General features: G+C 34.7%; 2 protein-coding genes across 3 annotated transcripts; both read left to right on the top strand.

Annotated features, from left to right (window-relative positions):
• Positions 1–2,310: 2,310 nt before the first annotated feature.
• LOC130992463 (protein JINGUBANG-like) lies at positions 2,311–5,313 on the top strand. The gene is made up of 2 exons (XM_057917100.1): positions 2,311–3,054; positions 4,404–5,313. Exons 1-2 carry the CDS (start codon positions 2,479–2,481, stop codon positions 5,133–5,135), a joined length of 1,308 nt encoding a protein of 435 aa, XP_057773083.1. The 5' UTR covers positions 2,311–2,478; the 3' UTR covers positions 5,136–5,313.
• Positions 5,314–8,715: 3,402 nt separating this feature from the next.
• LOC130992461 (uncharacterized) lies at positions 8,716–13,422 on the top strand. Of its 2 annotated transcripts, none has more exons than XM_057917098.1 (14): positions 8,716–8,859; positions 8,969–9,035; positions 9,170–9,311; positions 9,894–10,108; positions 10,421–10,458; positions 10,528–10,607; positions 11,028–11,095; positions 11,310–11,718; positions 11,883–12,013; positions 12,088–12,153; positions 12,425–12,515; positions 12,642–12,706; positions 12,919–12,956; positions 13,083–13,422. In XM_057917098.1, exons 1-14 carry the CDS (start codon positions 8,834–8,836, stop codon positions 13,267–13,269), a joined length of 1,623 nt encoding a protein of 540 aa, XP_057773081.1. In that variant the 5' UTR covers positions 8,716–8,833; the 3' UTR covers positions 13,270–13,422. The 2 variants fall into 2 exon arrangements, with proteins under 2 accessions (XP_057773081.1, XP_057773082.1); XM_057917099.1 differs by having other exon boundaries at positions 8,717–8,859; positions 11,901–12,013.
• The last annotated feature ends 976 nt before the right edge of the window (positions 13,423–14,398 follow it).

Raw genomic sequence — 14,398 nt, 5'->3', positions numbered from 1 at the left:
TTGGATACAACTATGGATGTAAATATTTGATTATGAGTTTATAAGTATTGTTTGATATTTATTAGTGGTTTATGAGTATTGTTTGATTATTCATTTAAGTATTTTAATTTTGTCATATATATTGGTATTATATAAACAGGGATGTAAATATATTGGATTTTTTTTTTAATTTTGTCATAGAATAGACAACACATATTAAATGTTGTTTATAATCACTAGGTATGTTGTCTATATTACTATAGACAACAACTAACCTTTGTTGTCTATTAGCTTCCATTTGTTGTCTATCTTTAAATAGACAACGTATAATATATATTGTCTAATACCTTCGGTTTGTTGTCTATCTTTAAATAGACAACGTATAATATTTGTTGTCTATGAGCACCCTAGAATAGACAACACCGGCCTCTACAACAGACATTTCCCATATAGACAACACTAAATATCTGTTGTCTATGTGCTAAATTCTTGTAGTGATTGGTCGTATATTGTATATCAAATTATGGTAGTTGTCATAATTTAATTTAATTTATTAAAGGAGGGTGTACGTGAATAAGATATAAGTAAATATGAAAAAAAATAATCGCGACCACTTTTTCGGAATCAACAGTGACTTCGTAATGAATATGCATTAATTATTCTATGATAATAGCAAGTAAATAATACTCCACTACTGAGTAGAATAATTTATATCAAGGAAATTATAGGGTTTTAGTTTTAAAAAAGGAGAAATTAAACAAGGCCTTTAGATATTCTTTTATTACGAGGCTTCGACCATGGAAACTTAAATTCGTTAAGTATTAAAAATAAATAAGAACAAATTTTTTATTCACGAGACTCCTTATTGATGATTTTTATTAAATAAATAAAATTATCTTTAATGACACGTTTGTGGCTGTTCGTAAAATTTAAATAAATATTACGTCGAGACGTTATTGTTACGGTTGAAAATTTAACGATGGAATGTGCATGTGTGTTGGCCTATTGATAGATGATTAATGTCCAAAATTAAAGGTCATGAGTTCGAGTTCACCATAATGCGATCTTTAAATTAATTTCTTCAACTTATTAATTTATAAATTAAAAAAATTAACGATGGAATACTTTCCTATCGTAAATACCCGGGCATTAAATCATTTTCTTGCAGTGATTCCCATAAAAAAGGGGGCAAATAGCGCCAAAATTCACCAACTTTGGGCGAATTCTTATTTTTTTTCCATGACTTTCAAATGTTAATGTAAAATACATAAATTTTCAATTGAGTATGATTTTTTTCATAAATTGCACTGTATCCTATACAACAAGCAAGATTCACCTTCAATAAACAAGGATTTTCTACAGCAATTCCAACGGCTCCACAAGAAAAGAGTGAGATAGTGACTTCTCAGTGTTTATGCGCGAATGAGAGTAAAATAAGAAACAAATCTAAAAAGTAGGAGAAAATTAGGGCTATTAATTAAATCAGTGACTAAAACGACGTTGTTTTATCTATTTTATCAAACGACGTCACTTACAAGTCATCAAAAATATGGTCGGAAGATTTCATCGTGGGAAAAATCAGACTCAATCAAAATTTTATATATTTTACACTAACATTTAAAAGTCATGAGAAAAATAAGTATTCGTCCAAAGTTGGTGGATTTTAGCGCTATTTGCCCAAAAAAAAAGTCCCCGTGATTTGTTTTTCTTTCCTTTTTGTTTAGTTCTTTAGTTTTTGAGTGATATCCATGCATTTTCTTGTCAATGAGTTTTTTTGTTTTTGTTTTTTGTTATTGTTTTACCAATGACTTTATAACAACAATGATGCTATTTGGCTATAATATGGGTGGTCGTAATAACTTTAAACTCAATATATTTAAATATTTTGTTTAAGATAAAAATATACAATGCTGCTAGCTAGTTATATTATTTAGTACACTTTGTATTTTTTATTTTATTTTATTTTTGTCAATTTTTAAAATTTTTATATTTATTTTTTTTAAATAAAAAAAACTACAATGTATAAAAAATAAAATTTATTAAATATTATTTTTATTTTAAACATAAAAACAAAATATATGAATTTTATAATTTTTTTACTATACTATGGCTAGTCATGACTCATAATAGCCTTTCCCCGTAACAACTAAGTTAAGAGTTTTAGCATTCTAGATACCAATATGAAAAAAGTATAGTAGTTATTTTCGGAGTTGAATAATCGAAACTTTGAATTTAGAATATTAAATCCCACAAACAGCAAGACAATGTCGGTATTATTAATTTTTTTGCTGTTTGTGTTTGATTTTAATGCCTTAAATTGTGTACAATGGAGCTTACCTATTAGTCTCGAAAAGTGTAAATGCCTCCAGCAATCTCCAAACAATTATTCAACCACCTTATTCCGGCCCCTTATTAACTTCTCCCTAAACCCATAACCCTCTCTCTCTCTCTATGGAGCTAGCAGCCGATACATACATACAAACACCACATTCCGTATAAATGGAGACGGCTTCATCCCTAGAGGATGGCCCGCCCAATCCATCCTTCGACATGAGAGCCCGCACCCTCAAATTCCCGCGAAGCGCCTCCTCCAAAGAGCCGCCGCGATCCGACCCCGCCGCCGCCAACCTCCCTCCCCGCCTGAGCGCCACCACCGCCGCCTCCCTCTCCCTCCCCCTCCACCACTCCCAGCCATCCACCCCGCGCCTCTCCGTCGCCGCCTCAAAGCTCGACGCCGACGCCGCCTCCTACCGCTGCGTCTCCTCCGTCCTCAAAAAGGACGGCCAGATCCTCTGCATCGCCGCCGCCAGCGGCCTCGTCTACACCGGCTCGCAGGCCAACGCCGTGCGCGTCTGGAAGATGCCGGAGTTCACCGAGTGCGGCCACCTCAAGACCAAGGCCTGCATGGTGGTGGCGCTGCAGGTCTCTAACGATAGGGTTTACGCCGCCTACGCCGATTGCAAAATTAGGGTTTGGCGCCGCACGTGGGAGGGGGTCGTCAAGCACGTGCGGATAGCCACCGTCCCCATGCCCGGGAGTTTTCTCCGGGGATATATTGCCGGCCATGATAAGACGGTAATTAATTATTTTCCTTATTAAATTGGTTTTCAATTATTTCTGGTAAAGTAGTTACTCGTTACTAAATGAATGTGACAAAAATATTTAAAGCTGGTCGCATGCATTTGGAATATTTTTTTGAGTACTGCTGCTTGGACAAAATTTGTCCCGACAAAAATAAGGTTAAATTTTTTTAAAAAATTAATTTATTTATAAATTTTGATTCAAGTTTAAAAGGATTTAGTTAGTTTTATTGTTTTCTCCATATTGTAGTTTTTTCGTAATTTTTTAACATTTTTTTTTGTTATTTTATTTGTAGTTTGTGTACTTTAAAAATAATAATAATTAAAAATGTTATTAAAAAATTACAATATAAAGAAAACAATAAAACTAGTTAAATCCTATTTTATTTTGAACCAAAATTTTTAAATAAATTTATTTTATAAAGTATTTAACTATATTTTGTCCAAATAGCATTATTGTATTTTTTTTCTTATAATTAATCTCTTTGTAAAAGTGTTTAACCTTTTATTTTCTATGGCGACAAATGACACCATTACATACATACCTAATATGTGTTGATCAGAACCGATCACCTATCCACCGTGGGCATGCATAACGTGCCCACCATGATGTGACAATTGTAATTATAGTAAGATAATTTTAATTAGAGTAAGATTTATTAGTTATCTTTCCTAATTAAAATTGTCACATCAATGGTGGGCACGTTATGCTTGCCCACGGTGGGTAGGTGATCGGTTCTTATGTATTGATGGCCTTGAATTAAAAGAAGTATTTGAAGACATGACTTATGCATTTACAAATAAGATATGTATAGACGGTTTTGGAATAAAAGAACCATACAAAAGAAAATAAAGATTCTACTTGTCTCTTGATCTTCATCATTTCAAAATTCAAATTGTGTGTATTAATGAATAAAATAAAATATAAACACGTTGCTTTGAAATAAATTTCTGCATTTGGTGACAAGTTTAATTAGGGGAGTTTAATTAATGAATCAAATGTTGTCCTAATTAAACCCTGTGATTTTCATGCGTGCTTGGCATTTATTAAAAAGAAAAAGGGCTGTAATTAAAGAGTTTGTTGGACTCACAGACACTGATCAGTATTAATGGTTTCTGTATCCTTATCCTCCGATCCTTGTCAAATTCAATTTTTACAACTTGCACAAACGATGAATTAATTCTTTAATTGAAGGCATGCATTTTTAATTCAATGCATGCCAACATAAACCAATTAGCGTTATTTTAGTCCTCAATTATTAATAGTGATATTGAATTATTGATAATATACCTCCATTTTTTGAGGTGCAGTGATTAATTAGTAGGAAATTTTGTTATGTGCAGTCGAGGCATCTAGGCCCAATTTCATCGCTGGCAATCAACACCTCCGACGACATTCTGTACTCGGCGTCTCTCGACAAAACTGTAAAAGTGTGGAGAATCTCCGACTTCAAATGCATCGAGACGATCCAGGCCCACCTGGAGCCCATCAACGCCATCGCCCTTGCCGACGACGGCGTGCTCTACACGGCCTCCGACGACGCCACCGTGAGGGTGTGGCGCCGCAACTTCTGCAGCGGGGCCCGCCCCCACTCGCTCACGGTCACGCTGCCGACGAAGCACTCCCCCGTCAAGGCCCTGGCCCTCACCCCCGACGGGGGTGTGCTCTACGGCGGCTGCACCGACGGCTACGTGCACTACTGGCTCAAGGGCTGGTTCTCGGGCCAGCTGCAGTACGGCGGGGCACTGCCGGGCCACACGCACGCCGTCATGTGCTTGGCCAGCGTCGGCGCCTACCTCATCACCGGCTCCGCCGACTCCTCCTGCCGGGTCTGGGTTAGGGAGGCTGCCGACGGCTTCCACTCGTGCGTCGCCGTGCTGCAGGGCCACCGTGGGCCCGTTAGATGCGTCGCCGCCTTCCCCGACCGTCTCTCCGATGAGGCGGGGGAGGACGGATGCACCGTGTGCACGGGGAGCCTTGACGGCGTGCTCAAGCTGTGGCGGGTCAGGAATACTGCCACTCCGATTCATGATTCTTCGCCGTCAAATGCTCCTGATTATTTTCAACTCACTTAACTCCGATCAATGATTGGATGACAACGTTTTATTCACTATTTATCTTCACTTAATTCTATTTCAAATTAGGGTATACTTGTTTTTTTTCTTCTTCGTATTTAGAGTGTATATACGATTAGCGTGACCAGTTGTAGTTCGGACATAAGATGATGATTAACTGAGATTGTTTTGTGCTTTTTGTTTTTTCCTATGTTGCTTTAGGTACTCTTTGATAGGGAAAATTGCCGTAAGATACATAAAATTTGGATGAATTCTGATTTTACACACACAATTTTTGAAATTTGAAATTAAATACACTAAATTTTCTGCAAACGGTTCTCTTCTTCACCACCCTTCTCTCCTCCATTTTCTGCCAACGGTTATCTTCCAGATTTTTTTTTATGTGCCCGTGTTTCTCACGCAAAAGTCCATTTCTCCTTTGTGCCTCAACACCAAGCTTTGTTCCGCCCTCCTCTTCACGCCAACTCGTTCCGACACCAAGAATTTGGGTTGGAGGTGCTCTTATTTACTCCTTATTTAATTGCGGATTAAATTATTTGTTCCATATATGATCCATCGTATCCATTTTTAATTTCGTTATTTTATAATTATTTATTACTCCGTATAAAAAATATTATATTAATAAATTTTAATTAAATAATTATAAACTCTAATTAAAAAAGTGAACCCTAAATAATTATCTTAAAATTATACTAAAATATAATAACGTAAATTTTGAAAAAACAAACATTAAAAATTATAACAAATTGAAAATCCAATGTGATTTAATTGTTAATCAAATTTCAAACAAAACTTAAAACTTGCAATTGGGAAATCTGTAGACAACGTCTTAAATAAGTCATTCAATTCGATTATATGGAGAAACGGGCCGAATCTCGAATGTATACATAGATATAAAATAACCATATGAAATAGACCAGATGGAATCAATGGCTCGCGTGGGGGCCCGAAATGGGCCCGATCCTCCACCTCATAGCTGACAGAGACAATGCTCCACCTCTAAACCTAAATATCTAAAATTTCATCTTCTTAGTCAAATGGTACTTTACACGATTGATAAGATGCATGATTGAATATTTTTATTTTTAATAGTAGGATTTCTTCAATCTCATTCTTTTAAGGCCATCTCCAATCATTTACACCAAACTCAAACTCATTTTACAGTATATGTCACATCCAACAGTAATTCTTCTCCAATCATTTACACCAAACTCAAACTCAAACTCAAAAGAATATTCTTTTAATATTCTCTTTCCACTTGCTTTTTATACTTCTTCAATCATACATTCATACCTATGTATTTCTTTTAAATTATACATTTGCCCCAATTTTTTTGATTAATAATTTCATATTAAAATAACTACTATACAAAAATTAATTTTATTATTATTATTATTATTACTATTATTATTATTATTATTATTATTATTATTATTATTATTATTATTATTATTAAATAAGCAAAAAAAAGCTAAACTTTAAAATAAAATTAACATATTAAAATAATTTAGATACACAATAAATAAATTAACTACGAAATTAACATTTAAAGCTACGAAATTAACACAATAAATAAATTAACTACGAAAATTTAGATACACAACCAAACTCTATTATTGTTAATCACTTAAAGCTACAAAATTAACAAAACATAATAAATTAACTTTCATTCCTCAAAACAAAAAGCTACGTTATTAACAAAACAAGTAAATTATTGAGAGCCCATTGTAGGAGCCCAATAAATTCAGATACATAACCCTAAATTATAATTAAATGCATGAAACTACAGAATTTAAAGAAAGTCGTCTTCTTCGTTTCGAGAAAACACAGAGCGTCTTCGTCTTCTTCAATACTGCCTGCAACACTCGCAATTCGACGGATTCTCAATATCTAGCAAGAAGAGGGGTTAGTTTGCAATTCTTAAAATTCTATAAAGTGTTTTGGTGTAGTGAATAGTGTCACACCAAATTTGGTGTAATACTATTCAAATGGTGGCCCCAAACCCATTAGTGTACCATTGGAGAAGTTTTGGTACACCAAAATAGGATTTGGTGTATCATTGGAGATGGTCTAATGAGATATGAATCAAACAAAATTAGTTTAAATGATAAAAATAATCAAGAGTCTTGGAATATCCCAAAGTTTCAACTCATCAAAGTAAATAAGAGATCCACCTTACTATTTTTATCTATCAACACTAAGCTTTCAAAGTAAACATCTCCTTAAATACCAAGATATTAAGATTTAAGAGCATCAACAACCGTGCACCCAGTCCAGCAATGGTATTGCACCCGCCCGGACTCAATAGATTTTAATTTTTTTTTAATTACGGAAATGGGGTGCGTGTAGCACACCCATCCCCTTCGCTCCACCTTCGCAGCAGGAGTGTTCCATCGCTCCACCTCCATTGCACCTGGGTGCGGCATCGGTTGCGGGTGCGATAGATCAGGATCGATCCCGGCTTCGCACCCGCCGATGTTGATGCTCTAAGGGTGCGTTATCTTTGGTTGTAAATTTATCATGAAAAAATGAGGGATAAACAAAATTTCACCATTTAAATCATTCATTTCTTTTCCTTCATTTCCTACAAAATAGAATTTTGACTCTTACTCATTCCTCATTTTCACTACAAATGAGAGATTACATTAATCTTCCATTTTTGGTGTGATAATATTATCTCTCATTTGTAGTCAAAAGGAGAAATGAGTAAGGGTCAAATTCTATTTTGTAGGCAATGAAAAAAAAGAAAAGAAAAATTTAAAGGATGAAATTTTGTTTAATTCTCATTGTCTTTACAACCAAAGAGAATGCACCACAAAGCTTCATTGTTCTCCCCTTCTAAAATGAAGATAAGACTCCCAATTACCATAAGTGTAGATTCATGAAGATAAGATTCCCAATTACCATAAGTGTAGATTCATAGTTGAAAGAGATTGAGAGAATATATCTTTAATTGCCCCCATTTGAAAAGGTATTTATTTTTGGTACAATTATTAAGTTCTTAGATAGTTGTACCTTTAAAGGGTTTTGGTGGTTTGGTACCAACAAGTATGGCATGATCTAGTTTTCAATGGTACAAATAGCCTAACTTTGAGTAGCACAGGCTAGTAAGGGGGATGGGGCTCAAGGAGGATAAATATGTCCCAAAAAATGTGGTCCAAAAACATATGCAACAAACTTTAGAAGAGGTAGAAGCTTACTTTAAGTAAAAATCAATCCTCAAAGTCCATTTAGTCAAGATCTATATATACACTATATAGTCCAAATTCATTTATAGTTAATAGAATAAAGATGGACTACACCAGAACTCATTCATATAATTGTAAGTGTGTGTGGAGCTTCACATTCCTTGTAATTGGGTGTTTGAACTTCTGTCTGTTTTAATTGGATTCTTAAACTTTATAACTGGGTTGATTATTGAGTACTATTCAAAAATCTAATAGCAATATTAAAAAAGAAATTGGGGACAGAATCCAAAATAAAAAATTTAAAGACCCAATTGACTGAAAATTAGAAAATTCGACACATAACTTTATATGGATTAAAACTGGGCCTCTTAGTAGGCCCAACATAAATTAGATGAATAAATGGGCTTATTGAAGCCCAATTATGTCCTTGGAATAATTATTTTGAAACGCAAAAATAAAACAAACTAATTTACCACCGTCGTCGCTACCGCCGCCGCCGGTTGTCGGGAAATGATAGCATGGAGGTCTCTGCTCAGGTACTGTAATTATTCTTGGCTTACCCATTTTACTGTTTAGGTTACAATATTTGCGTGTGCGTGTATATTACGATCGCGCGCATATTTTTATTTTCATATGCTATCGCAGATTGAACTTTCACGTTCGTGAAACTACAAACACTTATGCAAAATCGAAGCCCTTGCTGGACTTCCAGGTTCGGAAATTGCGGCATATTATTAAAAAATAAAAATTTGACTTGGGCATATTATTTAAATTACTTGTATTATCTTAAGATTTGTAGGTTTTCTCCATTTGAGTTCTAATTTAATTTGAGACGATTTGTGACAGAAACCCAAGTTTTGGCATGGTTTTAGCTGTGAGTTGAATATGGATGCTAGAAATGGAAGGGGAAATGTGAATGATCGGAAAAAGCAAAAAAATGTCAGGCAAACATGGAGAGCAGTGTCTTCTCAGCCCGATTGCTCTGAGGGTAATCTTTTTGTGGCTATGCATTTTTCTTTATTTCAATTTCAATTATTTTCATTAAATTAAAGTAGTTTTTCACAATTACAGAATATAATTGTAACTGTATCGGAATGATTTTGGTGAAGAGTGCTGAGTGAAAAACGATGATATTGGCCGTATCAGCTTATTGTTAGGGGCGTTTATTGTTCATGATTGATAAGATACATGATTGAGTATTTTTATCCTCATTACTAGGATATCACCTATCCCGCATTTTAATGGTATATGAATCAAACAAAAATAGCTCAAATGATATAAATTATCAAGGGCATTGACATATCCCAAAGTTCGAATCCATCTTAGTAAACAATGTATTAGCCTATACTATTTTTATCTATCTAGGCTAATCCTCAAAAGTAAACGCCCCCTTATAGAATTTGGATAACAGTCTAAGTGTATACTTGTTGAATGACGATATGAAATCCGTATGAGTAGTCTTATCATTTTGAGTAAGCAACCGGTTGAAGGGAACTGTTTTTGGAACGGTCACTTGGTTCTCTGTGTGTTGATTTTGGTGAAGGATATGAAAAAGTTCATATGCTTTCAGGTGATGGTGAAAGTGTGATGGTACAAAATCGACAGGAAGAAGTGTGTCACGGTACTTCTTCGACTGTCTCAATTGCTGAATGTGGAAATAGTAATATTGGAGTCTTGGATGAGCCAGTTGGTCTAGATACAGGCCTCGTAACAGAAGGTGGCAAGATTGATGAATCACTACATGAAAACTTTGCTCCTCCTAAGAAACATTCATTATCTGTGGAGGCAAGGACTTTCATTTATGTTTATCTTGTGATCTATCTATTATATGAGGTCTTTCATGAGTTTATTTTTCTTAATCCTGTGAATATTTGACTTGGGGGAATTTACTTTGAGCGATAGGATAGATTGATAAAACATATGATTTGAGTATTTGAAGGATAAGATGGTCAAGGTAGTCCAAAACTAATCATTCCATCAAAGTAAATGGTAGATTAGTTTGGATTGTTTTATCACTCAAAGTAAACGCCCCCTTGGAGTATCATTAGATCTTCTAACTGGGTATTCTGTTTTAGCTAATCTTATGTATTTCTGCAGATAGGAGCATCCTTAATGCGGTTCATCAAAGGGAAAGGGTATGGCACTGCACTTGAGACTTGTTTTGATAATAACTTGTAATAATCTTTATTTTGCAATCTGGACAGGGGAAGTACTCAGGAGAAAATTGAGGTGGAGACTGGAGTTAAAATTATATTTCCATCGTCTAAAAAAGATGATTTGATCGGTGAGTTCTTTTTTTTTTTTTTTTTTTTTGATGTTGTGCTTATGTCTGCCTTAAAGTTCTTCATCAGAAGAATCTCTGCCAAAGAATATTGTGAGCTTTCTGTAGTGCTGTTAAGTTCAACTTCATATTCGTATTCCTTTCTAATCATCATATCCTCATACAAGAGTGAATCATGATATTATGATTGCTATCTACAGTTAAAATCTGCTCTTCCAATTCTGATTGTTGTCTTGTTTTCCACCTCTAGAATCCTAGCTTTTCATACCTTAATGACTCAATCTTTTTTAAATGATTTTCTTCTTTACGACTTAATTCTTGCTCTACCCTGTCATTTTAGTGATCAATTAGTATGAATGGTGTATGGAATAAGTAATCATGTCTTATCCCTTCATGTGATGCCTGACGAGTGTATCATTTCAGTCCTTGAAGGCAACTCAGCTGAAAGTATTACTCAAGCATCTGAGAAGATCCAAACTATTATTGATAAGGTTGATTAGCTCAACTTTTTATCAAGCTTAAATCACCTGCTAGTTAACCAGTGTACTCTGGTAGTGCGTTATTTCTAAAAATATGGGTGTTTTTATTTGTGTAATTGATGAGGTTTTGAGATAAACGCCAAACACTATATTCGTGTCTTGGTTTGGAGTTAACTTCTGCATTGACATTTAGCTAAGTAGCTAACATGTGTTTTTTCTCGAACAGGCTGTTAATAGTCGAGAACTTGACTATTCTCACTTCGTATCGCTTCCTTTGGCTATTCATCCTGGACTACTTGACAAACTTGTCAATTTTCAAAATACAATACTTAGAATGACGGCTGATGATAAAGATAAAAATAAGGACAATGATACAGGTGGAGATACTGTAGATGAGGAAGAGGAAGAAAATCATTCTACAGCTCCCAAGGTCTCTGTTGAATTGAAAGTGGAAAAAGCTGATGCTAATATCGAAGAAAATGTAAACAATAACCAATGTCCAACAGAAACACCTGTAGTTGCTGAAGTCAAAGCTGTTGGTACTGATAGACATGTCAGGGTAAATGTAACGAGCATTCCTCTTGTCAGTTACCCTCCTAAAGAGTCAAAGGCAACCAGTTCTTCTAAAATGATAGGTATAGTGATTTTATCTGTTGATTGAGTTATTAATTCCTCGCGTTGGAGCTTGGTTTTATTCTTTATGTTTTTGCCTTTTGAGGTGGAAATTATCAAAACTATACAAGCTTACTCAGCATGCATCAAATATTTCGTCCTGTGTTTCTTCCTCCACATTGATCAGATCACCTCTTACATGCAGATTTGGGAATTGAGAAGTCCATATTTATTAAACCAACAACCTTTCACCTAACTGTTCTCATGCTGAAGCTATGGAATAAGGAGCGGGTTAAAACAGCTACAGAGGTTTTGCAGGTGAAATTTTTATAACCAACTCAATTTGACTTGACTATTTTTTATGTTCACAGTAACTTTTTTCTGCCTTTTAGAGCGTCTCATCAAAAGTAATGGATGCTTTAGAGAACCGGCCAGTTTTGATCAGACTTAAGGGACTGGTAAGATTTTATCTTTGTTAAAACTTTAATGATTGTCAATTATTTTCACACAAGTTATTGGTTTGCTTTGCTTGACCATTGTCGCAAATAGATGGTGGCTGTATCTTTGCATTGTATTGTTTTTTCGCCCAAATTATGGATACACACAAATGAATCCAATCACAGTCACATTTGTTTGTTGGTGAATTTATAAATGTCCTTCTTGAGAGTACTCAGAGTATTTATTTTGGTCTCGTTTCTCCTTTGAGGATTGGTTCCATATATCTTGCAGGACTTCATGAGAGGCTCTAAGGCCAAGGCTTTTGTTCTTTATGCTCCCGTAGAAGAAATTGGTGGCGAGGGACGACTTTTGCGTGCTTGTCGTATCCATATCTTCTGTTTTCGTCTTACTTTAACTCCACAAATTAACAACTTTAGTGACTCTTTATCATGTTTAGACTTTAGATTACTTGATTTATTGTTTTTGGCTTTTTCCTGAACCTTCTTAGAAGTCATCATTGATGCATTCGTTGACGCTGGCTTGGTCATTGGAAAAGATGCGGAACAGTTGAAGGTATCTTCATCTTTGATACTTCAACACTTTCACAGTACTTCAGTAAATGTATTTTGAAGCATCTCCATTCTATTTGATTGCAAATTATGCATCTCTCTCCCCTCCTCCCAAAAGCAAACACCTATGCTCTCTTGTAAAAACTGCTCTTTCTGCATGTATGTTATCATTCGAGTTTATATTGGCTTTATCAACAATCGTCTCCTTTGATGCAGTTGCACGCCACCCTTATGAATGCGCGTCACAGGAAAAGGTACAACTCCTGTATTTATATTCGTTTATTACATTTTCGTGTTTGTAATCACGCTGCAAGCAGATTTAGGTTGAATCTTCAGCATGCTTAACTACTTCGATTTTTTTCATTTTTTTTCTCACCCAGAAAGACGAGAAGTAAAAAGGTGGACCCGTTTGATGCGAGAGGCATTTTCAAACTCTATGGTAGCGAGGATTGGGGCGAGTATGCTATACGCGAAGCTCATCTATCTCAAAGGTTTGCATTCGATGAGAATGGCTACTATCATTGCTGTGCTACAATTCCTTTCCCCCAAAACATGCGTGTAGATTGATCCATTCACCTTTGAGATTTTACAGTTACCAAGCAAATTTACCCTAGTTTGTACTACAATTTCTGTTCTTGAATTTACCGTAATTCACCTTTTAAGAATAAAATCTGTAGCCTGAAGCAAATTTACCGTGGTTTGTACTGCAATTTACCGTAATTCTCCTCTCATTAACTGCACGGGTATATAATTTGCTGTTTGTATTATTCATAAAAGTTTGCTAGTTTTTACGTATAAGTAAATCGTACACGTTCATCCAATCAATTGTTAGAGTATATTAAGTGTAATGTTTTATTTCTTAATTTATCACATCTCGAATATAATAATTTTTTACAGTGACTGTAGTATTAGAAAGTTTGATAGAGAATCAACCGTGAAAATATTTACTGATTTACTAACAGCCATTTTTATTTAAAAGTTTACTATTTGAATAGGAAATAAATAAATCATCCTATATTTTCTGAGTGAAGAAGCTGTCTCTTTTGTTAACATACGGAGCAAACTTTGGATTAAAATAAATCCGACTTAAATTGGGCCCCATGAAATCATTGTCACAATTATATTTTTACACCGACCATCTTATGAAGTTTTGACATCGTGCATAGTTATGGCCGTCCAACAATCATTTTCTTTTATTTTCTTCTGAAAATAATAATTTTATTTTCATAATTATGCTTTTCGTTTGCCCCCATCATTTGATCGCATCCAAAGTAGAATTCTATTTTTAATTTTCTCCTCGAGGGTTGGAATTGGAAAGCGAAGTGTCGTCATAATTAATAATATTCCACGGTTGTTTTTGAAATAATATTTATTCACTTTTATGGTGAAAAGAACAATATACCCTTTGGAGAATGGAGATTATCGAGTAAGCATGAATATTGATGAATAAGACACGATGTGAGCTCATATCAAATTATTATCATATTTATTGGCGGACACAAGAAAAAAACATATACTTAAATTTTCTCCTAGCTAGTTATTCCAAGAAATAAAAAAAACAGCCACGTCAATAAAATAGTTGTTTGAGTTGTTTAGATCACTTAATTCAAATTCGACATGTTTCTTTTCCGCATGATGTTAAGAGGACATTATAAAATCTTTTAGGTAACTGTAGTTTGAATTGATTTGGACCTTT

This window comes from Salvia miltiorrhiza, chromosome 7 (genome assembly GCF_028751815.1).
Source record: "Salvia miltiorrhiza cultivar Shanhuang (shh) chromosome 7, IMPLAD_Smil_shh, whole genome shotgun sequence".
Taxonomy (NCBI): domain Eukaryota; kingdom Viridiplantae; phylum Streptophyta; class Magnoliopsida; order Lamiales; family Lamiaceae; genus Salvia; species Salvia miltiorrhiza.
The sequence above is the reverse complement of the archived record's forward strand: the minus strand, read 5'-3'. Positions and strand labels throughout refer to the sequence as shown.

What these genes read in the sequence shown, in the direction of transcription:
- LOC130992463 (XM_057917100.1), top strand. Translation starts at nt 2,479, where the DNA reads ATGGAGACGGCTTCATCCCTAGAGGATGGCCCGCCCAATCCATCCTTC. An exon ending in TTGCCGGCCATGATAAGACG is followed by an intron (nt 3,055 to 4,403) that starts GTAATTAATTAT and finishes TGTTATGTGCAG; the next exon opens with TCGAGGCATCTAGGCCCAAT.
- LOC130992461 (XM_057917098.1), top strand. Translation starts at nt 8,834, where the DNA reads ATGATAGCATGGAGGTCTCTGCTCAG. An exon ending in GCATGGAGGTCTCTGCTCAG is followed by an intron (nt 8,860 to 8,968) that starts GTACTGTAATTA and finishes ATGCTATCGCAG; the next exon opens with ATTGAACTTTCACGTTCGTG. An exon ending in AACATTCATTATCTGTGGAG is followed by an intron (nt 10,109 to 10,420) that starts GCAAGGACTTTC and finishes GTATTTCTGCAG; the next exon opens with ATAGGAGCATCCTTAATGCG.